The 21,697-nt window shown below is 45.7% G+C and overlaps 2 protein-coding genes across 2 annotated transcripts; both read right to left on the bottom strand.

The window, feature by feature from the left end:
• Positions 1–853: 853 nt before the first annotated feature.
• Positions 854–5,874, bottom strand: Amt (aminomethyltransferase). The gene is made up of 10 exons (XM_076868784.2): positions 5,786–5,874; positions 5,368–5,500; positions 5,096–5,263; positions 4,320–4,400; positions 3,404–3,535; positions 2,950–3,028; positions 2,525–2,670; positions 2,262–2,442; positions 1,763–1,918; positions 854–1,660 (listed from the first exon to the last, which is right to left on the bottom strand). The coding sequence occupies exons 2-10, from the start codon at positions 5,455–5,457 to the stop codon at positions 1,482–1,484; spliced, it is 1,212 nt and encodes a 403-aa protein (XP_076724899.1). The 5' UTR covers positions 5,458–5,500; positions 5,786–5,874; the 3' UTR covers positions 854–1,481.
• A 1,237-nt stretch (positions 5,875–7,111) lies between these two features.
• Positions 7,112–10,575, bottom strand: Nicn1 (nicolin 1, tubulin polyglutamylase complex subunit). The gene is made up of 6 exons (XM_076868785.1): positions 10,355–10,575; positions 8,935–9,111; positions 8,612–8,725; positions 7,692–7,763; positions 7,280–7,384; positions 7,112–7,199 (listed from the first exon to the last, which is right to left on the bottom strand). Exons 1-6 carry the CDS (start codon positions 10,484–10,486, stop codon positions 7,158–7,160), a joined length of 642 nt encoding a protein of 213 aa, XP_076724900.1. The 5' UTR covers positions 10,487–10,575; the 3' UTR covers positions 7,112–7,157.
• Positions 10,576–21,697: the final 11,122 nt, after the last annotated feature.

Below are 21,697 nucleotides of genomic sequence, written 5' to 3'. Positions count from 1 at the left end.
AGTGACTTCCTCATGCCTTGCCACTTCATGATTTTCTACCTTAAACTGGATCAGGGGCCTCATCCTAAGAGCCACTAGCACCATCTCAGCCCCTAGAAATCCTCAACAGGAAAGAGCCACAAGCCAGGCAACCCTGGCCTCTTTACAGTGGGTCAGGAGAGGTTCCAAAAGGGTAGATGGCAAATGGCCCTATATAAACACTGCCTCCAGAAAGCATTGTGGCTCTGGACTTGCCCCTTTCCCTAATGGCTGTACTTCTGCTTGCCTCTGCTGGGCCACCAGCTATCTCAGTGTCACACTGCCTGCTTCTTCTGTTAGATGTCACATATCCATCTGGCAGCCTTTGCTTAGGCAGATTTTTTGTGACAGAGAAACACTGGAAGTGAGACTGCACTGCACTCAAGCTTATGTACCCACTCCACAGCTGTCATCTGGCTTGCAGGATGATGCTTTCTTCATAGCCCCAGACCCATCTGCTGGCACCACCACATATACATTTAGGGTCTCACATTTCACTCCAAGCCCAACTGAGGATGTAGCTTATTAAACAAAGAAGTGCACTGCTTGTGTGGTTGTTCAAACAAGGCAAGTGTACATGCACAGGGGGCAACTGGTGGGGGAACTGCTGAAGATTTCAGAACCCACAGTACAATAATTTGCAGAGATGAAAGGTAATGCCAATTCCTTGGAGGAATGGTGGTGGGCACCCAACAAGGACAGTATTCCCATTAGTTCTTATAGACCTAGCTCTCTCAAGGAGAACCTACTCCAAGCCCATCTTGGAGGCCAGGAATGCGGGCATTGGGTTGACAACCCAGGAACCCTAAACAATGAAGCTAGAGACCATGGCAAGTTGGAAGGAATAAGCTCATTTAATTTTTTTCAGGAATCAGTAAAGTCTAGTTATGGGTCCCAGGGGTGAAGGTCACCTCAGGTGGTAAATTTGCCATGGTTTGCTACTGGGCAGCGGGCCAAGCCAAATAGGGAATGTGGAAGAGTGAGTCCATGTCTGCTCACCCACCCCCAGGTTTACACATAGGAATAACTAAGCCAATATTCTATGACTCAAGAATCATTCCTGTACCGGGAGAGGCAGCAGTTTGCATTCATGGAAAGCAAAGTGAAGGAGGTATGCTAAGTTCACACTGTCCACAGTAATAGCCCTCTGAAATGTGAGAAACTGGTGAGGTAGATTGGGCAGGTATTCTCCCTACAAAGTTGAGCTTTTGCTTTATAGCCAGCACTTATGACAGAGTGGAGTTACTGGGGTTATGAACTGAAATAGGACATAGGGTGAGCTGAAATCAGTGGCATGTATTGGGGTTTAGGGGTAGTCTCAGTGGCCTCCTCAAACAGACTAGAGCCAAATTCTAATTAGCTGCCCACTCCTGGTGAGTTCTTCCTCATTATCCTGACTGAGCCCTAATGAATGCCCCCTAGAGGTAGACTCCCAGAGAGGAGCGCCCTTCCCTGGGCCTTTTTCATTTCAGAGTGTAGTAGTTCGTAGGTACAAAGGGCATTTTGCTGACCACAGCCATCTGCTGCTTCCGCCGCACCTCTACAAGCAGCTGTGTTCCTGGCTGACTGTACTTGAAGGGCACATAACCCATTGCCACATTCTTCTTCAGGCAGGGTGAGGGGCAGCCACTGGTCACAGTACCTGTCCAAGCATAGGCCATGTGTCAATACCACCATGCCAGCCCAATACCCCAACACTTTTGGGGAAGGAACAAGGGCTCCCCAGCTTCCCTGGATCACTTACCAATCATGATGCCTTCCGTGCTCAGGATGGGGTTGTGTGCCCGCACTGGAGCCCCATCACACATCAACCCCACACGCTTCCGCTGCACCTCACCTTTCAGCTGGGGAACAATAACCTTAGCTCCTGGAAAATCCATAGCAGCTCGGCGACGCTTCCCTGGAACATGATACATCAGACCTAAGTCACAGCCTATAAAAGCCCTGGCCACAAGAGGTCCTAGATACAAGGACCCCAAGTGACATCCATCAAGATCATTTGGGCTCTCCCAGGCTGATTCCTCTCTTGCACTGCAGTCAGCCAGCCAACCACCTCCTACCCACAGAAAACCATGCTGAGGGTCTTCAGTTCGTAATGGGCAGAGCCACAGTAGACCTTCAGGGAATGGAGGCTCAGCAAGGCTGAGTCACTTGCTCCAACTGTTAGGAGCAGTTATAAGCCGGCTGACCTCATTAAAGGTCACTCCAACCTGCAGAATCCCTTCAGTGCTAGTCCAACTCACCCAATGTCCAACCAAGGCTGCCCTCAACAGGTGTGGTATGTTCATCAATATCATTCCCATACAGGCAGAGGCCTGCTTCCAGGCGCAGGCTGTCGCGGGCAGCTAGCCCTGCCAGCTTCACCTCTGGGTTTTCCAGCAGAGCTGTTGCCAGGTGGACTGCCCCAGGGGCTGGCACTGAGATCTGCATGGGACACCAGAGAGCAGGTGGTCAGTTGCTCCTACAAATTTTGTACCATGCACTGCCCTCCATTCACTTGACATACCTCTACACCATCTTCTCCTGTGTAGCCACAACGGGTCACTCGACAGCCAGACACACCAAACACCTTCATCACAGCACTGGTCATGAAGGGTAATTTCCTCAGGTCATCTGCCACACCAGCCTGAAGAACTTGGGCTGCAGTAGGGCCTGGACCCAAGAAACCAATGACCAAGAGTCCTGGTCCCAGCCCCCCCTCAAAGCTAGACTATAGCCCTTACTCAGTGACTAGAGTAAGTCCTGAGCAAGTTCTCTGAGAGAAGATGCCTTTGCCCCTGGTCCAACAATAGTTGGGGGGGAAAGATACCTTAGAATTATGGCACACAAATATCATACCATCTACACCTTCATTTTGAACGGCCTCTGTGTTAAGCAGTAGGTGAAGCCAGGAAGACAAAGGTTAGGTTCAATCTAGCCCAGACCGCTCACCTTGCAGGGCTAGCAGAGCATTATCCACAATCTCCAGGCCCACATCATTGCCCCTGTTCTTAAGTTCCCTGACCTTGTCCTAAAAAGAAAGACAAACACCACACCAGTGTCTGGGACCACTTACTGAGCACCTACAATAGGCTGGACACTGCAGTGTTGAGGAATGAGATACTAGGCTGGTTCCCATCTTACAAGGTCACACATCTACTAGATGGTAAGGCTGATCTATGCTCAGTTCTGTCACTTCTACCCTCCCCAGAGGATGCTCACTTAGTGGCCAGGGTCACTTTTACCTCCCCATGTTCCCTAGTACCCACAACCAAACCCTGGCATGCTTCAGGGAGGACTTGCTCTTGAGTCATTTTCTGAGCCTCTTATCTGTGACCTGGACAACAAGGAATACTGCTTTTTGAAAAAGGAAAACAAAAGTTCCTGAAACACAGAAGGGCTATACCTGCATGAGGGCCAAGTCCTTGTCCCAGCAGCCAGCATTGGACACCACATACAGGTGTCCTTCAGAAGTATTGGTCACAATCAAGTCATCTAAGATGCCTCCAGCCTCGTTGGTAAACAGCGACAGTGTCCCCTAGCATCAAAGTGGAGCATTTTTGCCTTAGGTCCAGAAAACCAAAGCCAAGGGTAAGCAGACACCACAAACTCATGAACCTTCATGCCCAGAGCTCAGGCTGTACAAGTTGTAAGGGGCAAGGCTAGATTCAAATCCAGAGTCTTTGATTCTCATGCACCAAGTTTTCAACTCCTCCCCACCTTGGGCAATGCCCTACAGTACTGAGAATTCCATCTCATGTTTAATCTATGATATCCAATACCTACTGCTTCATCCCACCCAGACAACTCAGCTCATGGGTAAAAACCTTGAAGTCCATCTTCATCCCAGATAAACCACCAAAATACTGCAAGGCTGGCCTTAGCCTTCCCATTAAATGGATGAAGAACCTAAGGTTGTAAGGTCTCATGAATCACCTGGGGATCTTGCCAAAATAAAGGTTCTCATTCAGAGGTCTGGAGCAATGTCTGAGAGTATATTCCTAACAAGATCCTAGGAGGCAGTAAGGCTGCTGGCTTAGGGACCATACTTTGAATAGCAAAGGGATAGGAAGCATGAAAGGCCAGAAATTATACATAAAACCTTGGTTTCTGGCCTTTTAGCCTGATGTGATGATGCTGGGACAGCATCCCACAGCTGGCTAGGCATCTGGAAATGACCTAAGATCTGAGTTCCTCAAGACATTAAGGCCCAAGAATCCATATCTGATCTATGTCTACGTCCTCAAGCTTAAGGCAGGGACCCAGCCTGATTGCTGGCTCGTGACTAAGAACACCCATAGAGCAGAAATAAAAGGGCTCACCTGATTTGGCCTTAGCTCTGCAATGTCTCCAACCACTAAACTCTCCATCAGCTTCACCCGGTCACAACCAAATATCTTGGTCTGGGAAAGAGATCAAAAGCCTTAGGCCACTGCAATAGCTGCTTCTGAAAGGCCACTAGACCCTTGCTACTTGAAAGGCAGGAGGAAGATATGTTCGAGGTCAGCCTGGACAATTTAGCAAGATCCTGTCTCAAAAGAATAAAAAATGCTGGGGATGTAGCTCAGTGGCAGAGCACCCTTTGGTTCGGCTTCCAGTAAAACACACACACACACACACACACACACACACACACACAAACACACACAAAGCCACTAGGCAAGGAGGCATCTCCCAATTCACAAGACAGTCCAGCCGGAAGTAATTGGTGGGTCTTTCAGTTCTGCACCCCTCACTCCCACTCCCATTTCCCAGCCTAGAGTGTGATTGGACTTAAGGGGGATACACCATTTTACTGAAACACCCACTTTTCCAAACCAATACCCAACCCGGTGCATTGTACCAGCTCTGGAAAACCCAGGGCATTAAGGTATACAGTTAGCGAAAACAGGTAGGAGAGAACACACACAGATGATCAAGGAAACCCTGAGTTAATCTGCCAGCCCCTTGAGTTCCTTGGCCTTGCCAAGAAACCCTCAGACCTCCAGCTATTTATGGGCTGTCTTCAGAATACCGCTCCCGGCAAACAAAGCCAAGGAGAGCAACACTGTGGTCGAGGAAGGTCTGTTTCAGCAGCAGGCACACTCTCATAGCTCACCTGAAGCATGTGAGAGACATCAAAGAGCGAGCAATGTCGCCGTGTATGAAGGTGCGATTCAATGTGACTTTCCTGGTACTGTATAGGCAGACTCCAACCCGCAAATGCCACCATTTTCCCGCCATGGGCCAGGTGGAAGTCATGGAGCGGAGTTCTGCGGAGCACATCCTGTGGGCAGCCGGGTTTAGTGCCATTCAGGGCCCTAGTTCCTGGCTGCATCCCTCCCCCACCCGCCAAAACCGGCAGCAAACCTCCAACACCCTTTATCCCACCTGCGAGCAACTGAGAGGGCGACCTGGGGCCGAGGGAAGCGCCTGCAGGCGAAAGCCCAAAGGGGCCACCATGCTCATAGCCCGCTGCATCGTCGCTGGCAACTAGTGCAGACGGCGTAGAGAGGCCACCACTCTGCCAGGCACGCCGGGAGATGTAGTCCAAGCCCCTGCCCGAACAGGTCTTCCCAAGGCGCAAGGGATCAGGAAAGGGGGCGGGAAGCCCCGAGGGCAGGCTGGGATTCAGAGCGTGCAACCACTCCCAGCAGCCTCAAGCAAGACCTAATCCAGGCGGGTCAGGCAGTCCAGAGTAGACTAGGCTGCCTAGAACCAAAGCTGGAGGATAGCCCTCCCCCAGCCCTGCCTCCAAAGGGTCAAAGTTTTGCAAGGGGCTGAAAGGCTTGAATCACACATTCAGTACCTCAGGAGTGTAAGGTCAAATGGAGGAGTGGAGAGGTCACAAGAAGGTGGAGTCAATCTGGCAGGCAGAGCACCACTGCAGCCTGTCCTCCTGTAGGGTTCTCCAACTATTGCACAGGAACACACAGGCAGCCAGCACAATCATGCATTCCACAAGTATTTATTGATCTTGTCCTGTGCTGGGTACTGGGAACATAGCTGGGAATATCATATGATCCCTGCAACCCCAGGATCCTCTTTACTCACATATACACACACTGAGGAGTATTGTTTCCTGAACACAGGTCTATGGTCATCATCCTTTCAGAAAAAGTTGAGTGGGGCTAAGTAAATGACCCTGAAGATAGACACCACCTGCAAGAAGGCTGATGGGTGAGAACAGAGGGTGGGAACCAAATGGTGACTCGACTAAACTTCCCCCAGAAAACTTTTATGCCACATAGGACCAGTTTGCCATGTCTGAGACAACCTACAGTATGCCTTCATAATACTCCCCCAGGGGCAAAGCCAGGAAGAACTGGAAGTAAGCAGGACTTTCTCACATGAAGGAAGAAGTGCCTGCATCATTCAACAGTTGGCCCAGGTTGATGAACTACCTTAGCCTCTTAAAAGGCACCAGTGACTCACTTGGATCCCACCTACCTACCAAGATTGACCCCTCATGCTGAGCACAAATGCAAAGAACCAACTGAGAAAAGAAACATGGATATGCTTTGAGCTGTGTCAGATGGCACACAGGTTGTAGTTCTCATTTTCAGGCTCCAGTATTGCCAGAGGTACCTGTCCAGGCCCAATGGAACACATCCAGGAGACAGCTCAGGGATCTAGGAACTCAGGATACCCAGATTTCCAGCTTTGCCTGGTAGGCAGATAGCAGCTGAGTTTAAACAGGAAATTTGTTTTGTAGGAATAACACCAAAGGGAAAGAAGGTCATGAGGGGGGACTGAGGAATGAATGGGGCACCTCTTCATCAAGCTTCCCAATAAATGAGTGCCAAGGAAACAGTAACCTTCTAGGGTTAGATGGAGCAGATTCATCCCAGTCCACTGCAGTCAGGGTAGGGGAACTGGCAGAAGACAGGGGTGTGCTTGTTGGCAGAAGGGGCAGAGGGTGCTCAGGAATTTTCAGTATTTTTAGGGTAGGAGAAGGAATTGTGTTGCAGCCAGATGGAAGACAGAGTGTATCCTTGTTAGGAACTCATGCTGAAGTAATACAGTAAGCCCCAAGAATCTTGAATCTGTAAATGTGGCCCAGACAGAATGGGCATGCAAGCAACACTTGGAATGCACAGGATACACAATTCTGCCTCTGGTAGCCCAAACCAAGCCTGGATGGGCATTGAAAGGCCAATGTCTCAGCTAGGAGCCACTGCTCAAGTGTAGGAGAGCAAGTTCAGGTCATAACAGCCATCCACCTGCAAACACACACACAAAAAACTATCAGGTCTGACCTGCTCAGGGCAAATGTAAGCCAAACAAGGAAACAGTCACTCACATCAAAACGGCCGATCCTTGTGGAGGTGTGACTTGCCCGGATCATTTCTGTCAGTGCCCACATCTGCTGCACCTCAGAAGACACCCTGCTGGGGTCTGGAAGACCCTGCTCAAAAGGAGGCGTCAGCGGCCATGAGTCTCTCCCCAGAAGTACCCTTAGAGCTCTAAAGAGGCCAAGATAGCCTATGGAGCCCTCTAGTTAAGATGAGTATTCCAGATGATTTGTGAAACACAAGGCTAGGGCCTGATGTTTCGTAGGCAGCCCAGCCCAACACCAGAGATACCACAAATCCCAAAGTGTTCCCAAGAAAATGTCATAAATTGAACTAAGGTTTTGGGTCCAGCCCCAGATTCTTATAGAAAGGGCCACCAGAGCCATTCACATGTGGTTCAGACCCAGGGTGAAAGCTTACCTCAGGGAGGGGGATAGGTTGTTCACAGGGTACTGGGTGAGACAGCCACTTGGGGAAGGTCATGGAGGGGCTCTACAAAACAAAGGCATACTGTTCTGAGTAAGGCATAGTGGGATAATTCTGGCACCTGAGAGCAGAGATAAGGGGCCTTGAGCCTCAGACACTGGAAAAATCCTGTTCAAGAGGCCCACAAAGCTCAAGGGAACAGTCAGACTACTAAGTTCTGCTATGCAGAAGGAAGCCCCAGAAACATAAGCAGCAAAAAAGACTCTTCTGGTTGGATACGGCACATGCCTGTGATCCCAGCAACTCTGGAAGTTGAGACAGAAGGATCACAAATTTGAGGCCAGCCTCAGCAACTTAGTGAGACCCTGTTTCAAAATAAAAAGACTGGGCTGGGGATGTGGCTCAAGCGGTAGCACGCTCGCCTGGCATGTGTGAGGCCCAGTTTAATCCTCGACACCACATACAAATAAAGATGTTGTGTCCGCCGAAAACTAAAAAATAAATATTAAAAAAATTCTCTCTCTCTCTTTCTCTCTCTCTTTCAATTCAATCTCCAATTGTAGGGAGGGGATGGAGAAAGTGTGTCCTGATGATTCCAACTCTGAAAATGGTGGGTAGTTCAGTGGAAAAGTGTCTGCCTTGCATTCGCAAAGCCCTGGGTTCAACTCCCAGTTCCAAAAAAGACAAAAAAAAAAAAAAATGAACCCCATCAAATGGCCAAGGAATATGGACACAGAGCCCCACCTTTCCTCACAAACTTCTAGCATTCACATGCAACTAACTTCCATGAAAGACTCCGGAGTCTCACTATCCTCACTCTTCACCCACCTGATCCCACTGCCCCAACTCTTCCAGCCCTACCTGGAAGCCTCTTGTGAAAATGGCTAACCAACAGCTTTGAGCTAGTCACTTACCTTTGGTCCCTGCTGGTAGATCTGCAGCTCCTCCACTGTGAAAGACAACCACAGTGGTGATGGCTGCCGTAGAATCAGACGCAGCTCCAGTACTCTGGTCATGTCACACAGCATCTGACACATACACAAACAAGAACCCAGAGAAGACCCAATTCACTTCCCAGGAACCTCCCAAACAGAAGTGAGCATGTTCCAAGGAACATGCCTGGAAGCCACACCCCAAACAAGTCTTTCCCCCCTCTTCCCTCCTGGTGTACTGATCTAACCCCCACATCTCTAAGTCCTCATATTGGCTTCCCTGGCCATGCTGAGGTCAAGCTGACCTGGTGCTTGAACAGTGATATATACTCCTGGGCTCCCTCCTCACTGTGTGGATCAGGCATCAGACAGTAGTCCCGCAGGCAGGTCACCCATTTCGCTGGTGAGTGTGTTGAAGTATGCTGACGGACACGAATGCTTAAAAAGGCTGTGTAGTAATTCTTAAATGTGATCTCCTGCAACTAGAGCACACACAATTCACCATGACAAATCAGGCCCATAGTCTGAAAGGATCAAAGACACTATCTTCTTTCTTTTGAAATGCACTCTTTTGCTAAATGTGTGTGTATGTGTGTGGGTGTGTAGGTATGTATGTGTGTGTAGTGCTGGGGATTGAACCCAGGGCCTTGAGCTTGCTAGGCAAGTGTTCTACCACTAAGGGGCATCCTCAGCCCTGCTAAACAATTTTGTTGTTGGTTTTGCTTTAGTTTTTGTTTCTTTCAGTGCTGAAATTGAACCCAGGGCTTCATGTATACTAGGTAAGCACTTTACCACAGAGCCACATCTCCAACTCATCTGCTAAACAATCCAACAAGCACCGCTGGGATCCAAACACAATTTTGCTTTTCTAGAAGAACCCACAGTCTAAATGAGTAAGTGCAAGCAAAAAACCATGAGTGCAGATCTTGCCACATGTTTAACATGTGTCTGGATACACATCAGAGTCATCCAAAGAAATTTTTTAAAATACAGGTGTCCAGGGTCCACCTCAAACCTACTAACTTAGAATTTCCACTGTCAGGTCCTCTCAATAGTTTACCAGGTGACAATAAGGAAAAACTTGGGAGATAACCACACACTGTAACCCAAAGTGCATGGGGCCCAGAGAGCTGGTGAGGACAAGACAAAGAATGGCTCTGAATGCCAGTCCTTTAGAAATAGGATTTATCCTCTGTGCTGAGCTCACTCAGTGTTCAGTCACTCTGCCAGCTGATATAGAAATGCAATTGGAGAGTAAAACCTGGAATCATTGCGAGGCTCTAATGAGAAATGAGTTACACCCGACCTCTGACAGAGACTGCAAGAATGGGGAGGCAGGTAGGTTTCACGGTAAATCATTATTAACTAAACCCAGCTGTGACCAAGGACTGACCTGATCTCTTACCTCTAATTGTGTGTGTGTGTGTGTGTGTGTGTGTGTGTGTGTAGTATTTCCAGTATCATATACCCTACTCTCAGGCACCCTGGTGCCAGTGCTCTTCTGGATGCGGGGAAGAGGTGTGGAAGAGAACAGGGCAGAAAGTTCTTAATAAACACTATATATTCTATTGAAGAAATAAATAAATGAGTGATTTATTAATTCGTAAGGTCAAAGGGCAGTACAAGAATACAGAGGCTTTCAGTAAATGATTACTTCTGGGAAACGCCCAAGTTTCCAAGTTGCCCCGCCCAGGCGCCCGGGTCTCGCGCAAGGGGCGTGCTCACCTCGAAAGGCGCAACGCTGGGGAAGGTGACATCGATAACCAGCACGCCAGGCCGGCCTTGGGAAGTCCGTACGTCGCCCACCTGCAGGGCTACAGTGCTTTTCACATGACAGGGCACCGACACGCGGGACATGATGCCAGCAGCCGCGACCAGGTTCAGACGTCGCTTGGAGCCTCCAACCTTCCTGGCTTCCGAGCAAAGAACCAAGAACTACAACTTCCGAGAAGCCTCGCACTTGGCCAGGCTAGCCAATCACCGGCTTTTAAGGCAGGCCAGGAGTCGGAAGTGCCGGCGGAAGTTTTCCTTTAGCCAATCACGATGGGAACCTTAAAGTCCACTATCCGCTGCGATCTGCAACGGTCGACTTTTTCAGAATCTAAACCTTTATGTCCAGTTGCAGCACTTCCAGTCTCTCTGAATCTCTGCTATTTGATTCGGTAGGGCGGTAGCCACTTAACTGTGTGTATAGCCATGAACATGAGTGAGCGTAGCGACTGGCCAACATTAATCGCAAGGATAGATATTAGTCTTTTTTTTTTTTTTTTTAAGGGATTGAGGATGCCTGGTGCAGTCGCCACGCCTATAATTCGCAGAGAGTAAGGCAGGAGGATCGCAAAGTTCAGACCAAGGAATGGCCAAAAGAAGTACTTTCCAGCCCAGGCCTGGAAACCCTCAGTGATAGGAAATAATCTGTTTCCTCCTCGGCCATTGTCAGGGGAAGCAATTTGTAACCTTTAGTCTCCTGGCCATTTACATCTCTATTTCGATTTAAGCTAATGATTCCCTTCCTAAATCCTTCCAGGTTCCTGAGATATTTCCTTTTCAGGGAAGTTTCCCATGCTGGAACAGAGACTTCCCCAAATCCAAGACTACAGGCCTTCTAAGGCATCCAGAGAGTACAGGCAGGCTCTGGCCTTCAGGCTCCTGCTGTGAGAGCACAGCCACAAACACAGACTTGTGTGGCCTCTCATTGCAGATAAATCTAACCTCATAGCTCTCTGGTAGGGAGCCCCTCCAATCCATTGCCTATATTCTGGTAGGTTGACCTTTTCAATATGAATCCTCACTGAGTCCCTCGATTTTATTTATTTATTTTTATTTTTTTTAGAATTTTATTTATTTATTTATTTTTAATGATTGGCGGACACAACATCTTTGTTTGTATGTGGTCCTGAGAAGAACCCAGGCCGCACGCATGCCAGGCTAACGCTTGAGCCACATCCCCAGCCCGAGTCCCCCGGATTTTAGGCCCAAGTACAACTCTTTTAATAAGTCCATGGATCTGGAACATGAATAGCCCCTACCAACAAGTTGGTCAGTACCTTCCACCTTTTCCAACTGGGCACCTTAACTCAAGTTCCTCCCACATACTACCTTCTTCCTTCCTAGCCTCTTCATATTCTACTCTACCTAGGACATTCTACATCTTGTTCTTAACCCCCATTTCCATACTTTTATTCTAGTCTTTGTTTTTGTTTTGTTTTGTTGCTGGTATTAGGGGTTGAACTCAGCAGTGCTCTAACACTGAACTAGATGCTCAGTTCTTTTTAGTTTATTTGTTTGTTTGTTTGGGGGGTGAAAGGCGAGTGACTCACCCCAGTCGGATATTCAACCAAGAGATTTCATTGGGGGAGCCCCGCGAAGGGGAAGAAAAGGAGAGGAAGAGAGCAGAGAGCCTGAGCTTGCAAGCTTCAGCTTAAGAAGGGTTGCTTGGTGACTTGGCGGGTGCTGATTGGCATGGTAACTCACATAGGGCGATTGAGCACTGTGTCCTTTGGGGATTGGTCAAGAAGACTTTTGACTTTGGTAGCCTTTGGAGAGAGGGGGAGGGGTAAGGTATAAGGTGATGTTCTTCTCGCCAGATGGAAACTTAACTTCAGCAGGGAGAAACCCTATGGGAGAAATAAAACCAAAAGGCAAGGTCTCCCACACACCCAACAGGAGTATCAGGAGTTAAACTCTGGTGTGCTCAACCACTGAGCCATATCCCCAGCCCTATTTTGTATTTTATTTAGAGACACTGAGTTGCTTAGCACCTCTCTGTTGCTGAGGCTGGCATCGAACTTTGATTCTCCTGCCTAGCCTCCCAATCTGCTTAGATTACAGGTGTGTGCCACCACAGCCAACATCTTTTTAGTTTTTGAGACATGGTCTAGCTAAATTGCCCAGGCTGTCTTCCAATTTGCAATCCTCCTGCCTTAGCCTCCCAAATAGCTGGGACTCTAAGTGTGTGCCACAATGCTGGGCTCCTAGTCTTTTTTTAAATTTGATTTTTTCAGAATCCTTTCTTAATTATTGGACTAATTGGGTCATTACACATTGTCACAGTGGTCTTCAGGTTTTATTTTGATCCTCACCTAAAGCCTGTCTCTCACACTGGCTCATGTAGAGCAGAAGGCAGGAATTAAATTTCTCTGTTTAATGACTATATCCAACATCTTTTAGCAATACGATGGGCACAGTAAGTATATTCCAAATGAAAAAATTATTGTTTGCTTTTAGGAATTTCCACTTAAAGCCAAAATAGAGTCACCAAGAAAGGACTTACCCTCTCACTTGGCTCCACTAAAGGACAAGACAAAATATATGAAAAAATGGCTTTTAGATATTACAAATCAGTCACACAAGATTTTTTAAATATTTATGTTTTAGTTGTAGTTGGACACAATGCCTTTATTTTATTTATTTATTTTTATGTGGTGCTGAGGATTGAATCCAGGGCCTCGCACATGCTAGGCGAGTACTCTACTGCTGAGCCACAACCCCAGCCCTCACACAAGATTTTAAAGACATGAAATGAACTTAATGATTATCCCAGCTTTCTGTCTAAAGAGTGTTTCCAAGCAAAAGAGGAGGAATCCAGGTGGGATCTGGTAGACTCCCATGTTGAAGAGGCAAAACTGGATAATTTAAGAAGGTAAAAATGGCTAGAGGCTAAAAAGGACAAAACCCAAAGAGAGATTACTCTGAAGATCTCCAAGGGGTTCCCCTTGAGCCTTCAGCTGAGTAATAATCAGCATATGCATGTGAGGAAAATACTCAAAGCCCAGGAAAGAATTACCTCAAAATAAAAAGAGATAATAATCATCAAATCTTAACTCAGAAGCTGGGCACAATGGCATGCACCTGTAAACTCTACTTGAGAGGCTGAGGCAGAAGGATCACAAGCTGGAGAGCAGCCTGAGGAATTTAGCCAGACCTTAAGCAACTGAGTGAGAGCTCTCTAAAAATAAAAAAGGGCTGGGTATGTATTTCAGTGGTAAAGTACCCCAAGATTCAATCCCCAGTACCAAAAACAAAATTTAAAAAAAAAAAAAAAAAAAGTTGTAATTTTGTCCTTTTTTCTTTCCCTTGAGATAGGGTTCTATTTTGTTTTTATAACCAGGGATTGAACCCAGGGGTACTTAATCACTGAATCACATCCCAGCCCTTTTTATTTTGAGACAGAATCTTGCTAAATTGCTTAGGGCCTCATTAAATTGCTGAGGCAGCCTTGAATTTGAAATTCTACAGCCTCAGCCTCTCAGCTGGGATTACAAACTTGTGCCACCATGCCTACTTTGAGATTGAGGTTTTCTGTATTGCCCAGTGTCTTGAGGCAGCAAAATTGCAATATATGCAGTTGAGGAGAGAAATAAAGAATGTCCACCTGCTTCGGCCCTTTTCAAAGTTTTATTCCCTCAAATTATTCAATACAGTTTCACTCTATAGTTTTGTTTTTTTGGGGAGATTTTTTTTTTTTTTTTTTTTTTGAGAGAGAGAGAGAGAATTTTTTAATATTTATTATTTTTTAGTATTTGGCGGTCACAACATCTTTGTATGTATGTGATGCTGAGGATCAAACCCGGGCCGCACGCATGCCAGGCGAGCGCGCCACCACTTGAGCCACATCCCCAGCCCTTGGGGAGATTTTTTTGACAGAATTTTAATCTTTATTTTTTAGTTTTCGGCGGACACAACATTTTTGTTTGTATGTGGTGCTGAGGATCGAACCCGGGCCACATGCATGCCAGGCAAGCGTGCTACTGCTTGAGCCATATCCCCAGCCCCACTCTATAGGTTCTTAATCCAGAAAATGACAATCCTTAATGCTAGGCACTGCAATAGACATAATCAATTCACAGCAAATAATTCTAGATTAATTAATTCACAGCAAACTGAAAAACCATCCTCTATCTCAGAGCAAAGCCTATCCAAGGAAGGGACATGGCCTTTGTCCTTGAAAAAACCCACAGAGCACTCCTAGGCACATTCCCACCCTGCTAAGTTGTTTATCTACAAATAACAGGAGAGATCTGCTGTGCCAGGTGTTCCTGACTCAGGCTAGGATCCATAGCAGCCCCCTAGCAGCCACCAATCAGCATGAGACAGGGAAATACCTGGGATGCCAGATGACCCTCCCAGTATTTTATGGTGGTGGATAACAAGTTGGGAAACCAAGTAGTTCAGCACATACACCCTCTTGGCTTAAACCAATCAGTTCAAATGAATACCCCTTTTGTACTGACCAATCACCCCTATCCAATTTGTTCCCGCCAGTGAATGTGCTAATCATGTTTTAGAGTTTTATTTGATTTTCCCGTGGTGTGTGATGATTCGCTATGATGTATGTGAGTCCCTGCCCTCTCCAAAGAATGTATAAAACTGCTGCAAACCCTGGGCTCGGGGCCTCTCAGTGTCACCAGTGGCAGTGTGTGCGCTCGGAAGACCAAGCTAGCTCGAAATAAACACCTCTTTGCTGCTTACATCGATCTTGGGTCTCTGGTGGTCTTTGGGGGTCCCAAATTCGAGCATAACAAAACAATTCTAGATTCATTAATACAGCAAACAATTCTAGATTAATTCTAAGCACTGCAAAACCCACTTAATCATGATAAGCTAATGACAGACATTCCCTTTGCATGCAAAGTTCAAATGTCTTAAGCCTTTAGCTTTATGTCCAGAAGATGCGCACTCACTCAGACCAAGGTGACCAGATCTGGAACCAAGGCAGGCTTTTCCTGGCTTGGAGTAGATGACTGATGAGGAGAGGATCTTAGGGAGGAGTTGTGGCTCAGACGAGGCAGTTTAAGATTGGTGAGGATCAAGCAGAGGCTCAGGAAACGATGACAAGTGATGGGATGTCAGGTCCTCATTAGGCTCTCTAGCTCCAGTGCATCCTTGTTTTGGCTGGCTGAATCCCTGTTCTTTTGCTCTATTATTTATACTAAATTTGGGGGGTTTGACCCCCCTTTCAACCTTATCAGCTACCACCAGATTTTTCAGTGACATCATTTACCTTGGGATCAGAATCATCTGGTCTGGTGGTCTCCACCCTGATCTTCTGGCCTTTCCCTCTTATCAGGAGAGAACAGCCTGCCAGGGGCTTCACTCTGTTTATCAGGGTGAGGGGAAGTAACTTGTTTGAGGCCATACTGGAAGGCTCTGAGGGTGTGCCTAGTGAAAATGTAGGTTTCAAAGTGGAGTTTTTAAAATGGAGTTGCTTAGGCTCAGGCCTAAGGCCATCCTCACACTGTCTCAGAATAAGAAGTGTTGGGGAGGTAACTTAGTGGTAGATAGCTTTTGGGTTCAATCCCAAATACAGAAAGAAAAAAAAATAGAGTGCATGGTACACACCTATAAGCCCAATGACTCAAGAGGTAGGAGGATCACAGGTTCCAGGCCAGCCTCAGCATTTTAACAAAGCTCAAAGCAATTTAGTGACACCCTATCTATCTCAAAATAAAAAATAAAAGAGGCTAAGGATGTAGATCAGTGGTAAAGCACCATAGGTTCAATTCCCAGTACAAAAAAAAAGAATAAAGTTGAGACGGGCTTGATGACACATGCTTATAATCTCAGTGACACAGAAGGCTGAGATAAGGGGATGGAATGTTTGAGGCCAGCTTCAGCAACATCGGCAGATCCTGTCTCAATTTTTTAAGAAAAGGGCTGGGTGTATACCTCAGTGGTATAGTGCCTCAGGGTTCCAGTATCATCAAATAAACAAATAAATACATAAAGAACAAAGTTGGATACTTATCTCATACCATGTACAAAAATTAACATCAAAGACATAATAAGTGCAATATCTAAAACTACAAAACTCTTATAAGAAAATTAGATGTAGGGGCTGGGGATGTGGCTCAAGCAGTAGCGCTCTCTCCTTGCATGCGTGCGGCCTGGGATCAATCCTCAGCACCACATACAAAGATGTTGTGTCTGCCGAAAACTAAAAAAAAAAAAATTAAAATGTTCTCTCTCTCTCTCTCTCTCTCTCTCTCTCTCTCTCTTAAAAAAAAAGAAAAGAAAAGAAAATTAGATGTAGCCAGCCATGGTGGCGCACACCAGTAAACCCAGTGATTTGAGAGGCTGAGGCAGGAGGATCTCAAGTCAAGGTCACTCTCAGAAATTTAGCAAGGCCCTAAGCAACTTAACCAGATCCTATCTCAAAATAAAAGATAAGAAGCCCAGTGTGGTGGCACAGGCTATAATCCCAGCATTTGGGGAGGCTGAGGCAGGAAGATCACAAACTCAAAACCAGCCTCAGGGCAAGCCTGTAATCCCAGTGGCTGGGGAGACTGAGACAAGAGAATTGGAAGTTCAAAGCCAGCCTCAGCAATGGCGAGGAGCTAAGCAACTCAGTGAGACCCTGTCTCTATATAAAACACCAAATAGGACTGGGGATGTGGCTCAGTGGTAGAGTGCCCCCAAGTTCAATCCCTGGTATCCATGAAGCCAGATTTAAGGTTAGGTAGTCAGTGTAGTTAGGTAAATGGGGTCTAATATCGAGTGAAATCTAAAATGGAGGCCATGCTGAGAATGACTCAGGGAAAACACAGGAGGACTCATGGAATGTTAATGAAGTCCCGAAAAGGCCCTAGGCCAAAGTCCACCTCAAAGAAGTGTTAATGAACAGCCCCCAGCAAACTTGAAGGTGCTGACTCAGAAGTCCTTCCTGACCAGATTACTTCTTTGGCCTACCTGTGTCTGGCCCACCTGTGTCCCACCCCTCGGGCCTTCCAACCTACATTCCATCACCAAAACTATAAAAAGGGGAAACAACCGCACTTCCACGGATTCCACTTCTTGGGTCCCCTTCTTCCTCCGGGAGAAGTCTTTTCTGCTGTCCTTTAATAAACTTCTAATTTCTACTCTGACCTTGCCTCGGTGTGCTTCTTTGGTGTTATTCTTCAACCTGGGGGAAGCAAGGACTCCTCACCAGTCAACAGCGGTAACACCCAGCCCCCAAAAAAAATTAAAAAAAAAAAAAAAACAGCCTCAGCAATTTATCAATTTATCAAGGCCTTAAGCAATTTAAGGAGTCTGTGTCTCAGGATAAAAAGGGCTGAGGATGTGGTTCAGTGGGTAAGGTCCCCTGTGTTCAATCCCTGAACAAAAAAAAAAAAAAGTGGAGATGAGGAATGTGGCCAGCTTCCTGTCTTCCTTCATTATCATATTCTTTAGAGACCTTCTTAACTACAAGCTTTCCAGGACACTGATTAGTGTTTAACCCACCATCAGCTCAGCCTGGGGTTCTTTGGCTCAGTCCTAGGAAAAAAAAAAAAAAATCACAAAAGGCAAATACCAAACAAATAAGAATTTAATGGTGCTTATGCTCAAGCACAAGGGAGACAGCACACAGAATAGGGTTCCCTGACTGGCTTGCTTTCTTTCCTTCCTTCCTTCTTTCTTTCTTTCTTTTTTTCTCTTTCTTTCTTTTTTTTTCTTTTTTTTTTTTTTTTGTTCCAGAGATAAACCCAGGGCAGGGGAGCTTAACCACAGAGCCACATTCCCCCAGCCCTTTTTGTTATTTTGAGTAAATTACTAATACTGGCTTAAAACTTGGAATCTTCCTGCCTGCTCACCCTCAGCCTCTCAAGTCTCTGAGATTATAGACCTGTACCACTGTGCCCAGCCCATGGTACATTTCTGATAGGACTTGTGGATGGACTTCAGTTGCTTTATCCTCTTGAGTGGGGAAGGGTTCAATCCACCCCATAAAGGTGACCAAAATTGTTTCTGAGCAATATTAAAAAAAAAAAAAAAAAAAAAAAAAAAAAAAAAAAAAGTGAGTGGAGCCATTTTTAAGTTACAAAAATCACATGGTTAAAATGTAACCATTTGGGGCTGGGGATGTGGCTCAAGCGGTAGTGCACTCGCCTGGCATGCGTGCGGCCCGGGTTCGATCCTCAGCACCACATACAGACAAAGATGTTGTGTCCGCCAAATACTAAAAAATAAATATTAAAATTCTCTCTCTCTCTCCCTCTTTCTCACTCTCTCTCTCACTCTTTCTTTAAAAAAAAAAAAAAATGTAACCATTTTTCCTGAATGGTACATGTCTGTAATCCCAGCAGCTCAGGAGACTGAGACAGGGGGATTGTAGGTTTGAAGCCAGCCTTAGCAATTTAGCAAGGCTGTTTGCAACCTAGTGAGACCCTGTATCAAAATAAAAAAGTAAAAAGTACTAGGGGGTTGGGGTTATGGCTCAGTGGGTAGAGTGCTCACTTTGCACGTGTAAGACCCTGGGTTCAATCCTGAGCACCACATAAAAATAAATAAATAAATAAAGTTATTAAAAAAACAAAGTGCTGGGGATGTAGCTCAGTTGTTAAGTGCCCTTGAGTTCAATCTCTGGTACCAAAACAAAGAAAAAGAAAAAGACAAGAAAAAAAGTAGCTAATTTGGGCCTTACAACATATCTCCCTTTGTCCTTAAGTCTTCCAATCATAATGCTTATAGTGTGGTAGGTGATTTAATCATAACTATAGTCCTTCCCCTTCCCCTTGCCAATCTTAAATTTGTCAATCTGGAGATTGTAACCAGAACTCCTATTACGGCAGTGCTGCATTAGAGATAAAAATGTGGGCAGGGCTGAGGTTATAGCTCAGTGGCAGAGTGCTTGCCTAGCACATGTAAGGCTCTAGGTTCTATCTGCAGCACCACATAAAAAAAAAATTAAATAAAAACAAATAAAATAAATGCATGCTCTCCATCTACAACTACAAACAACAACAAAAAAGAGGGCAGACTTCCCACCTACTGTGCTTGCTTGCCAGATTTGTTTTTGGTACTGGGAATTGAACTCAGGGGCACTCAACTACTGAGCAACATCCCCAGCCATATTTTGTATTTTATTTAGAGACCGGGACTCACAAAGTCACCTAGCGCCTCGCCATTGCTGAGGCTGACTTTGAACTCCTCCTGTCTCAGCCTCCTGAGCTGCTGGGATTACAAGTATACACCACTGCTCCTGGCCCTTTCTCTTAGCCTTTTAATCCTCCTTGGCATTGATCTCTAAGTCTTGGTTGTAGAATAAACAGAAGTCCATTCCATCAGTCTTAAAGTGGTGGTAATCGGTTTTAATTCTAAATTTTGCAAGTTTCTCTAGATTTAAGGGGCACTGGCATGCATTATTAAATTCAATCCTATCTGTCCTGTAGGTGAGGGCTAGCATCTCAAAATACTGTGTCAGATTATTTTGTTAGAAGTTGTATTTCTGCAGAATTTTGAAAAAGCGACAGTTACAAGGTTTACAAGGAAAATACAAAACAAAGCAAATAAGGACAAGGCATACTGGCACAAGCCTATAATACCAGCGATTTGGGAGGCTGAGGTATGAGGAACTCAACTCAAGGCCAGCCCTAGGAATTTAGCATGGCCCTAAGCAATTTAGCAAGACCCTGTCTCAAAAATAAAAATAAAAAGGGCTGGGAATGTGGCTCAGTGGTAAAGTGACCCTGGTTTAAATACCTGGTACTAAAACAATAAAGAAGGGCAAAACAATTTCAGTTTGTACAATGATTTAAAACCAAGAAACAAAATGCTTTTATAGATATGTTACCGCTGTTGACCCATGACGAGTCCTTGCTTCCCCAATATTGAAGTATAACACCAGAGAAGCATGCTGAGGCAAGGTCAGAGTGGAAAATAGAAGTTTATTAAAGGACAGCAGAAAAGACTTCTCCCTGGAGAAACAAGGGGACCAAAGAGGTGGAATCCATAGAATGGAAAGATCTTCCCTCTTTTATAGCTAAGGTCTACTTTCAGCTTTCCCGCATTCTTCCCGCATTCCTGTCGCATTGCATTCCTGTCCTTTGTTCTGTTATATTGCAGTGAAGGAATGTAGGTGGGAATGCCCGAAGGGTGGGGGGACAGGGTGGCTGAAAGAGTAATCTCCACAGGAAGGGCTTTTGGATTAGCATCTCCTTGTTTGCTGGGAGCTGCTTCATTAACATTTCCTTGGGTTGGGCTCCAGGTCTTAGGGACATTTTCAATTCCCCTTTTCTTGGACTCCATTCTCAATAATGGCCTTCTTTCTTGATTTTACTCAATATTAGACCCTATTTACCTAACTACACTAACTACCTATTTGTAAATCTGGCTTCAATAGCATTATACCTGGAACATCAGATTTTTATAAATCTATAAAATCTTATTATTTTTATCAATATCATATATCACTTATAATTTTAAAATAATGATTGTTCAATTAACCAGAATTATAAATCAGATAACTTAAGACATTTTGAAACAGATACTATTGGCATTAGATCAATATTGGCATCAGATTCACCAAGTTAGGTCGGGAGCCATTTTATCTAGAGGCTTCAAAGTTGTTTTTTTTTTTTTTTGGTTGTTCAAAACATTACAATGCTCTTGACATATCATATTTCATACATTTGATTCAAGTGGGTTATGAACTCCCATTTGGCTTCAAAGTTTTGATTCTGAGGCAAAGCTGCTTAACTTCCTGGAAGAACATGCTAAATGATCAACCCCACCCCAGCTTATGATGCAACTCCTAAGCAGTTTATGAAATTCCTCTTGTGGGCTATAAAGCTGCTCTGTGTGTGTGTCAACACACTGCTGCTATCCTAGGAGGCACAGCCTTGTTGGTTTGCCTTGTGCTACTGACAATAAATCTCTTGTTGTAAGGGTCCGGCGAACGTCAGAGGAAGAGACCACCGAGTGACCAACTCATGCAATAGCAAAAGTGGTTTATTGAGAATCCAATCCAGTGCGCTGGGGCTCCGTGCTCACTCAAGAAGGGAGAGCAGCCCAGAGCCCAGAGCAGGGCTTGAGCAGTGTTTAAGTACACTTTTTGGGGAGGGCGGGGCCTTTGCATACATCACAGTCTCCTTTAACAAATCATCATACACCGCAGGAAAATCAAACAACAATTCTTAGACATGATTAGTACATTCATTGGCAGGAACAGATTGGGCGGGGGTGATAGGTCAGTTCTAAATTGGGGTACACATTCAAACTGATGGGTTTAGGTCCTGGAATGCCTACGTGCCATGCCGCACAGGGTCCTAGGTTATTAAACAACCAGAGGGTCAGGGGGAATATTTACTG

This window comes from Callospermophilus lateralis, chromosome 10, assembly GCF_048772815.1.
Source record: "Callospermophilus lateralis isolate mCalLat2 chromosome 10, mCalLat2.hap1, whole genome shotgun sequence".
NCBI classification, from domain to species: Eukaryota; Metazoa; Chordata; class Mammalia; order Rodentia; family Sciuridae; genus Callospermophilus; species Callospermophilus lateralis.
This window is presented reverse-complemented; position numbering and strand designations above follow the sequence as displayed.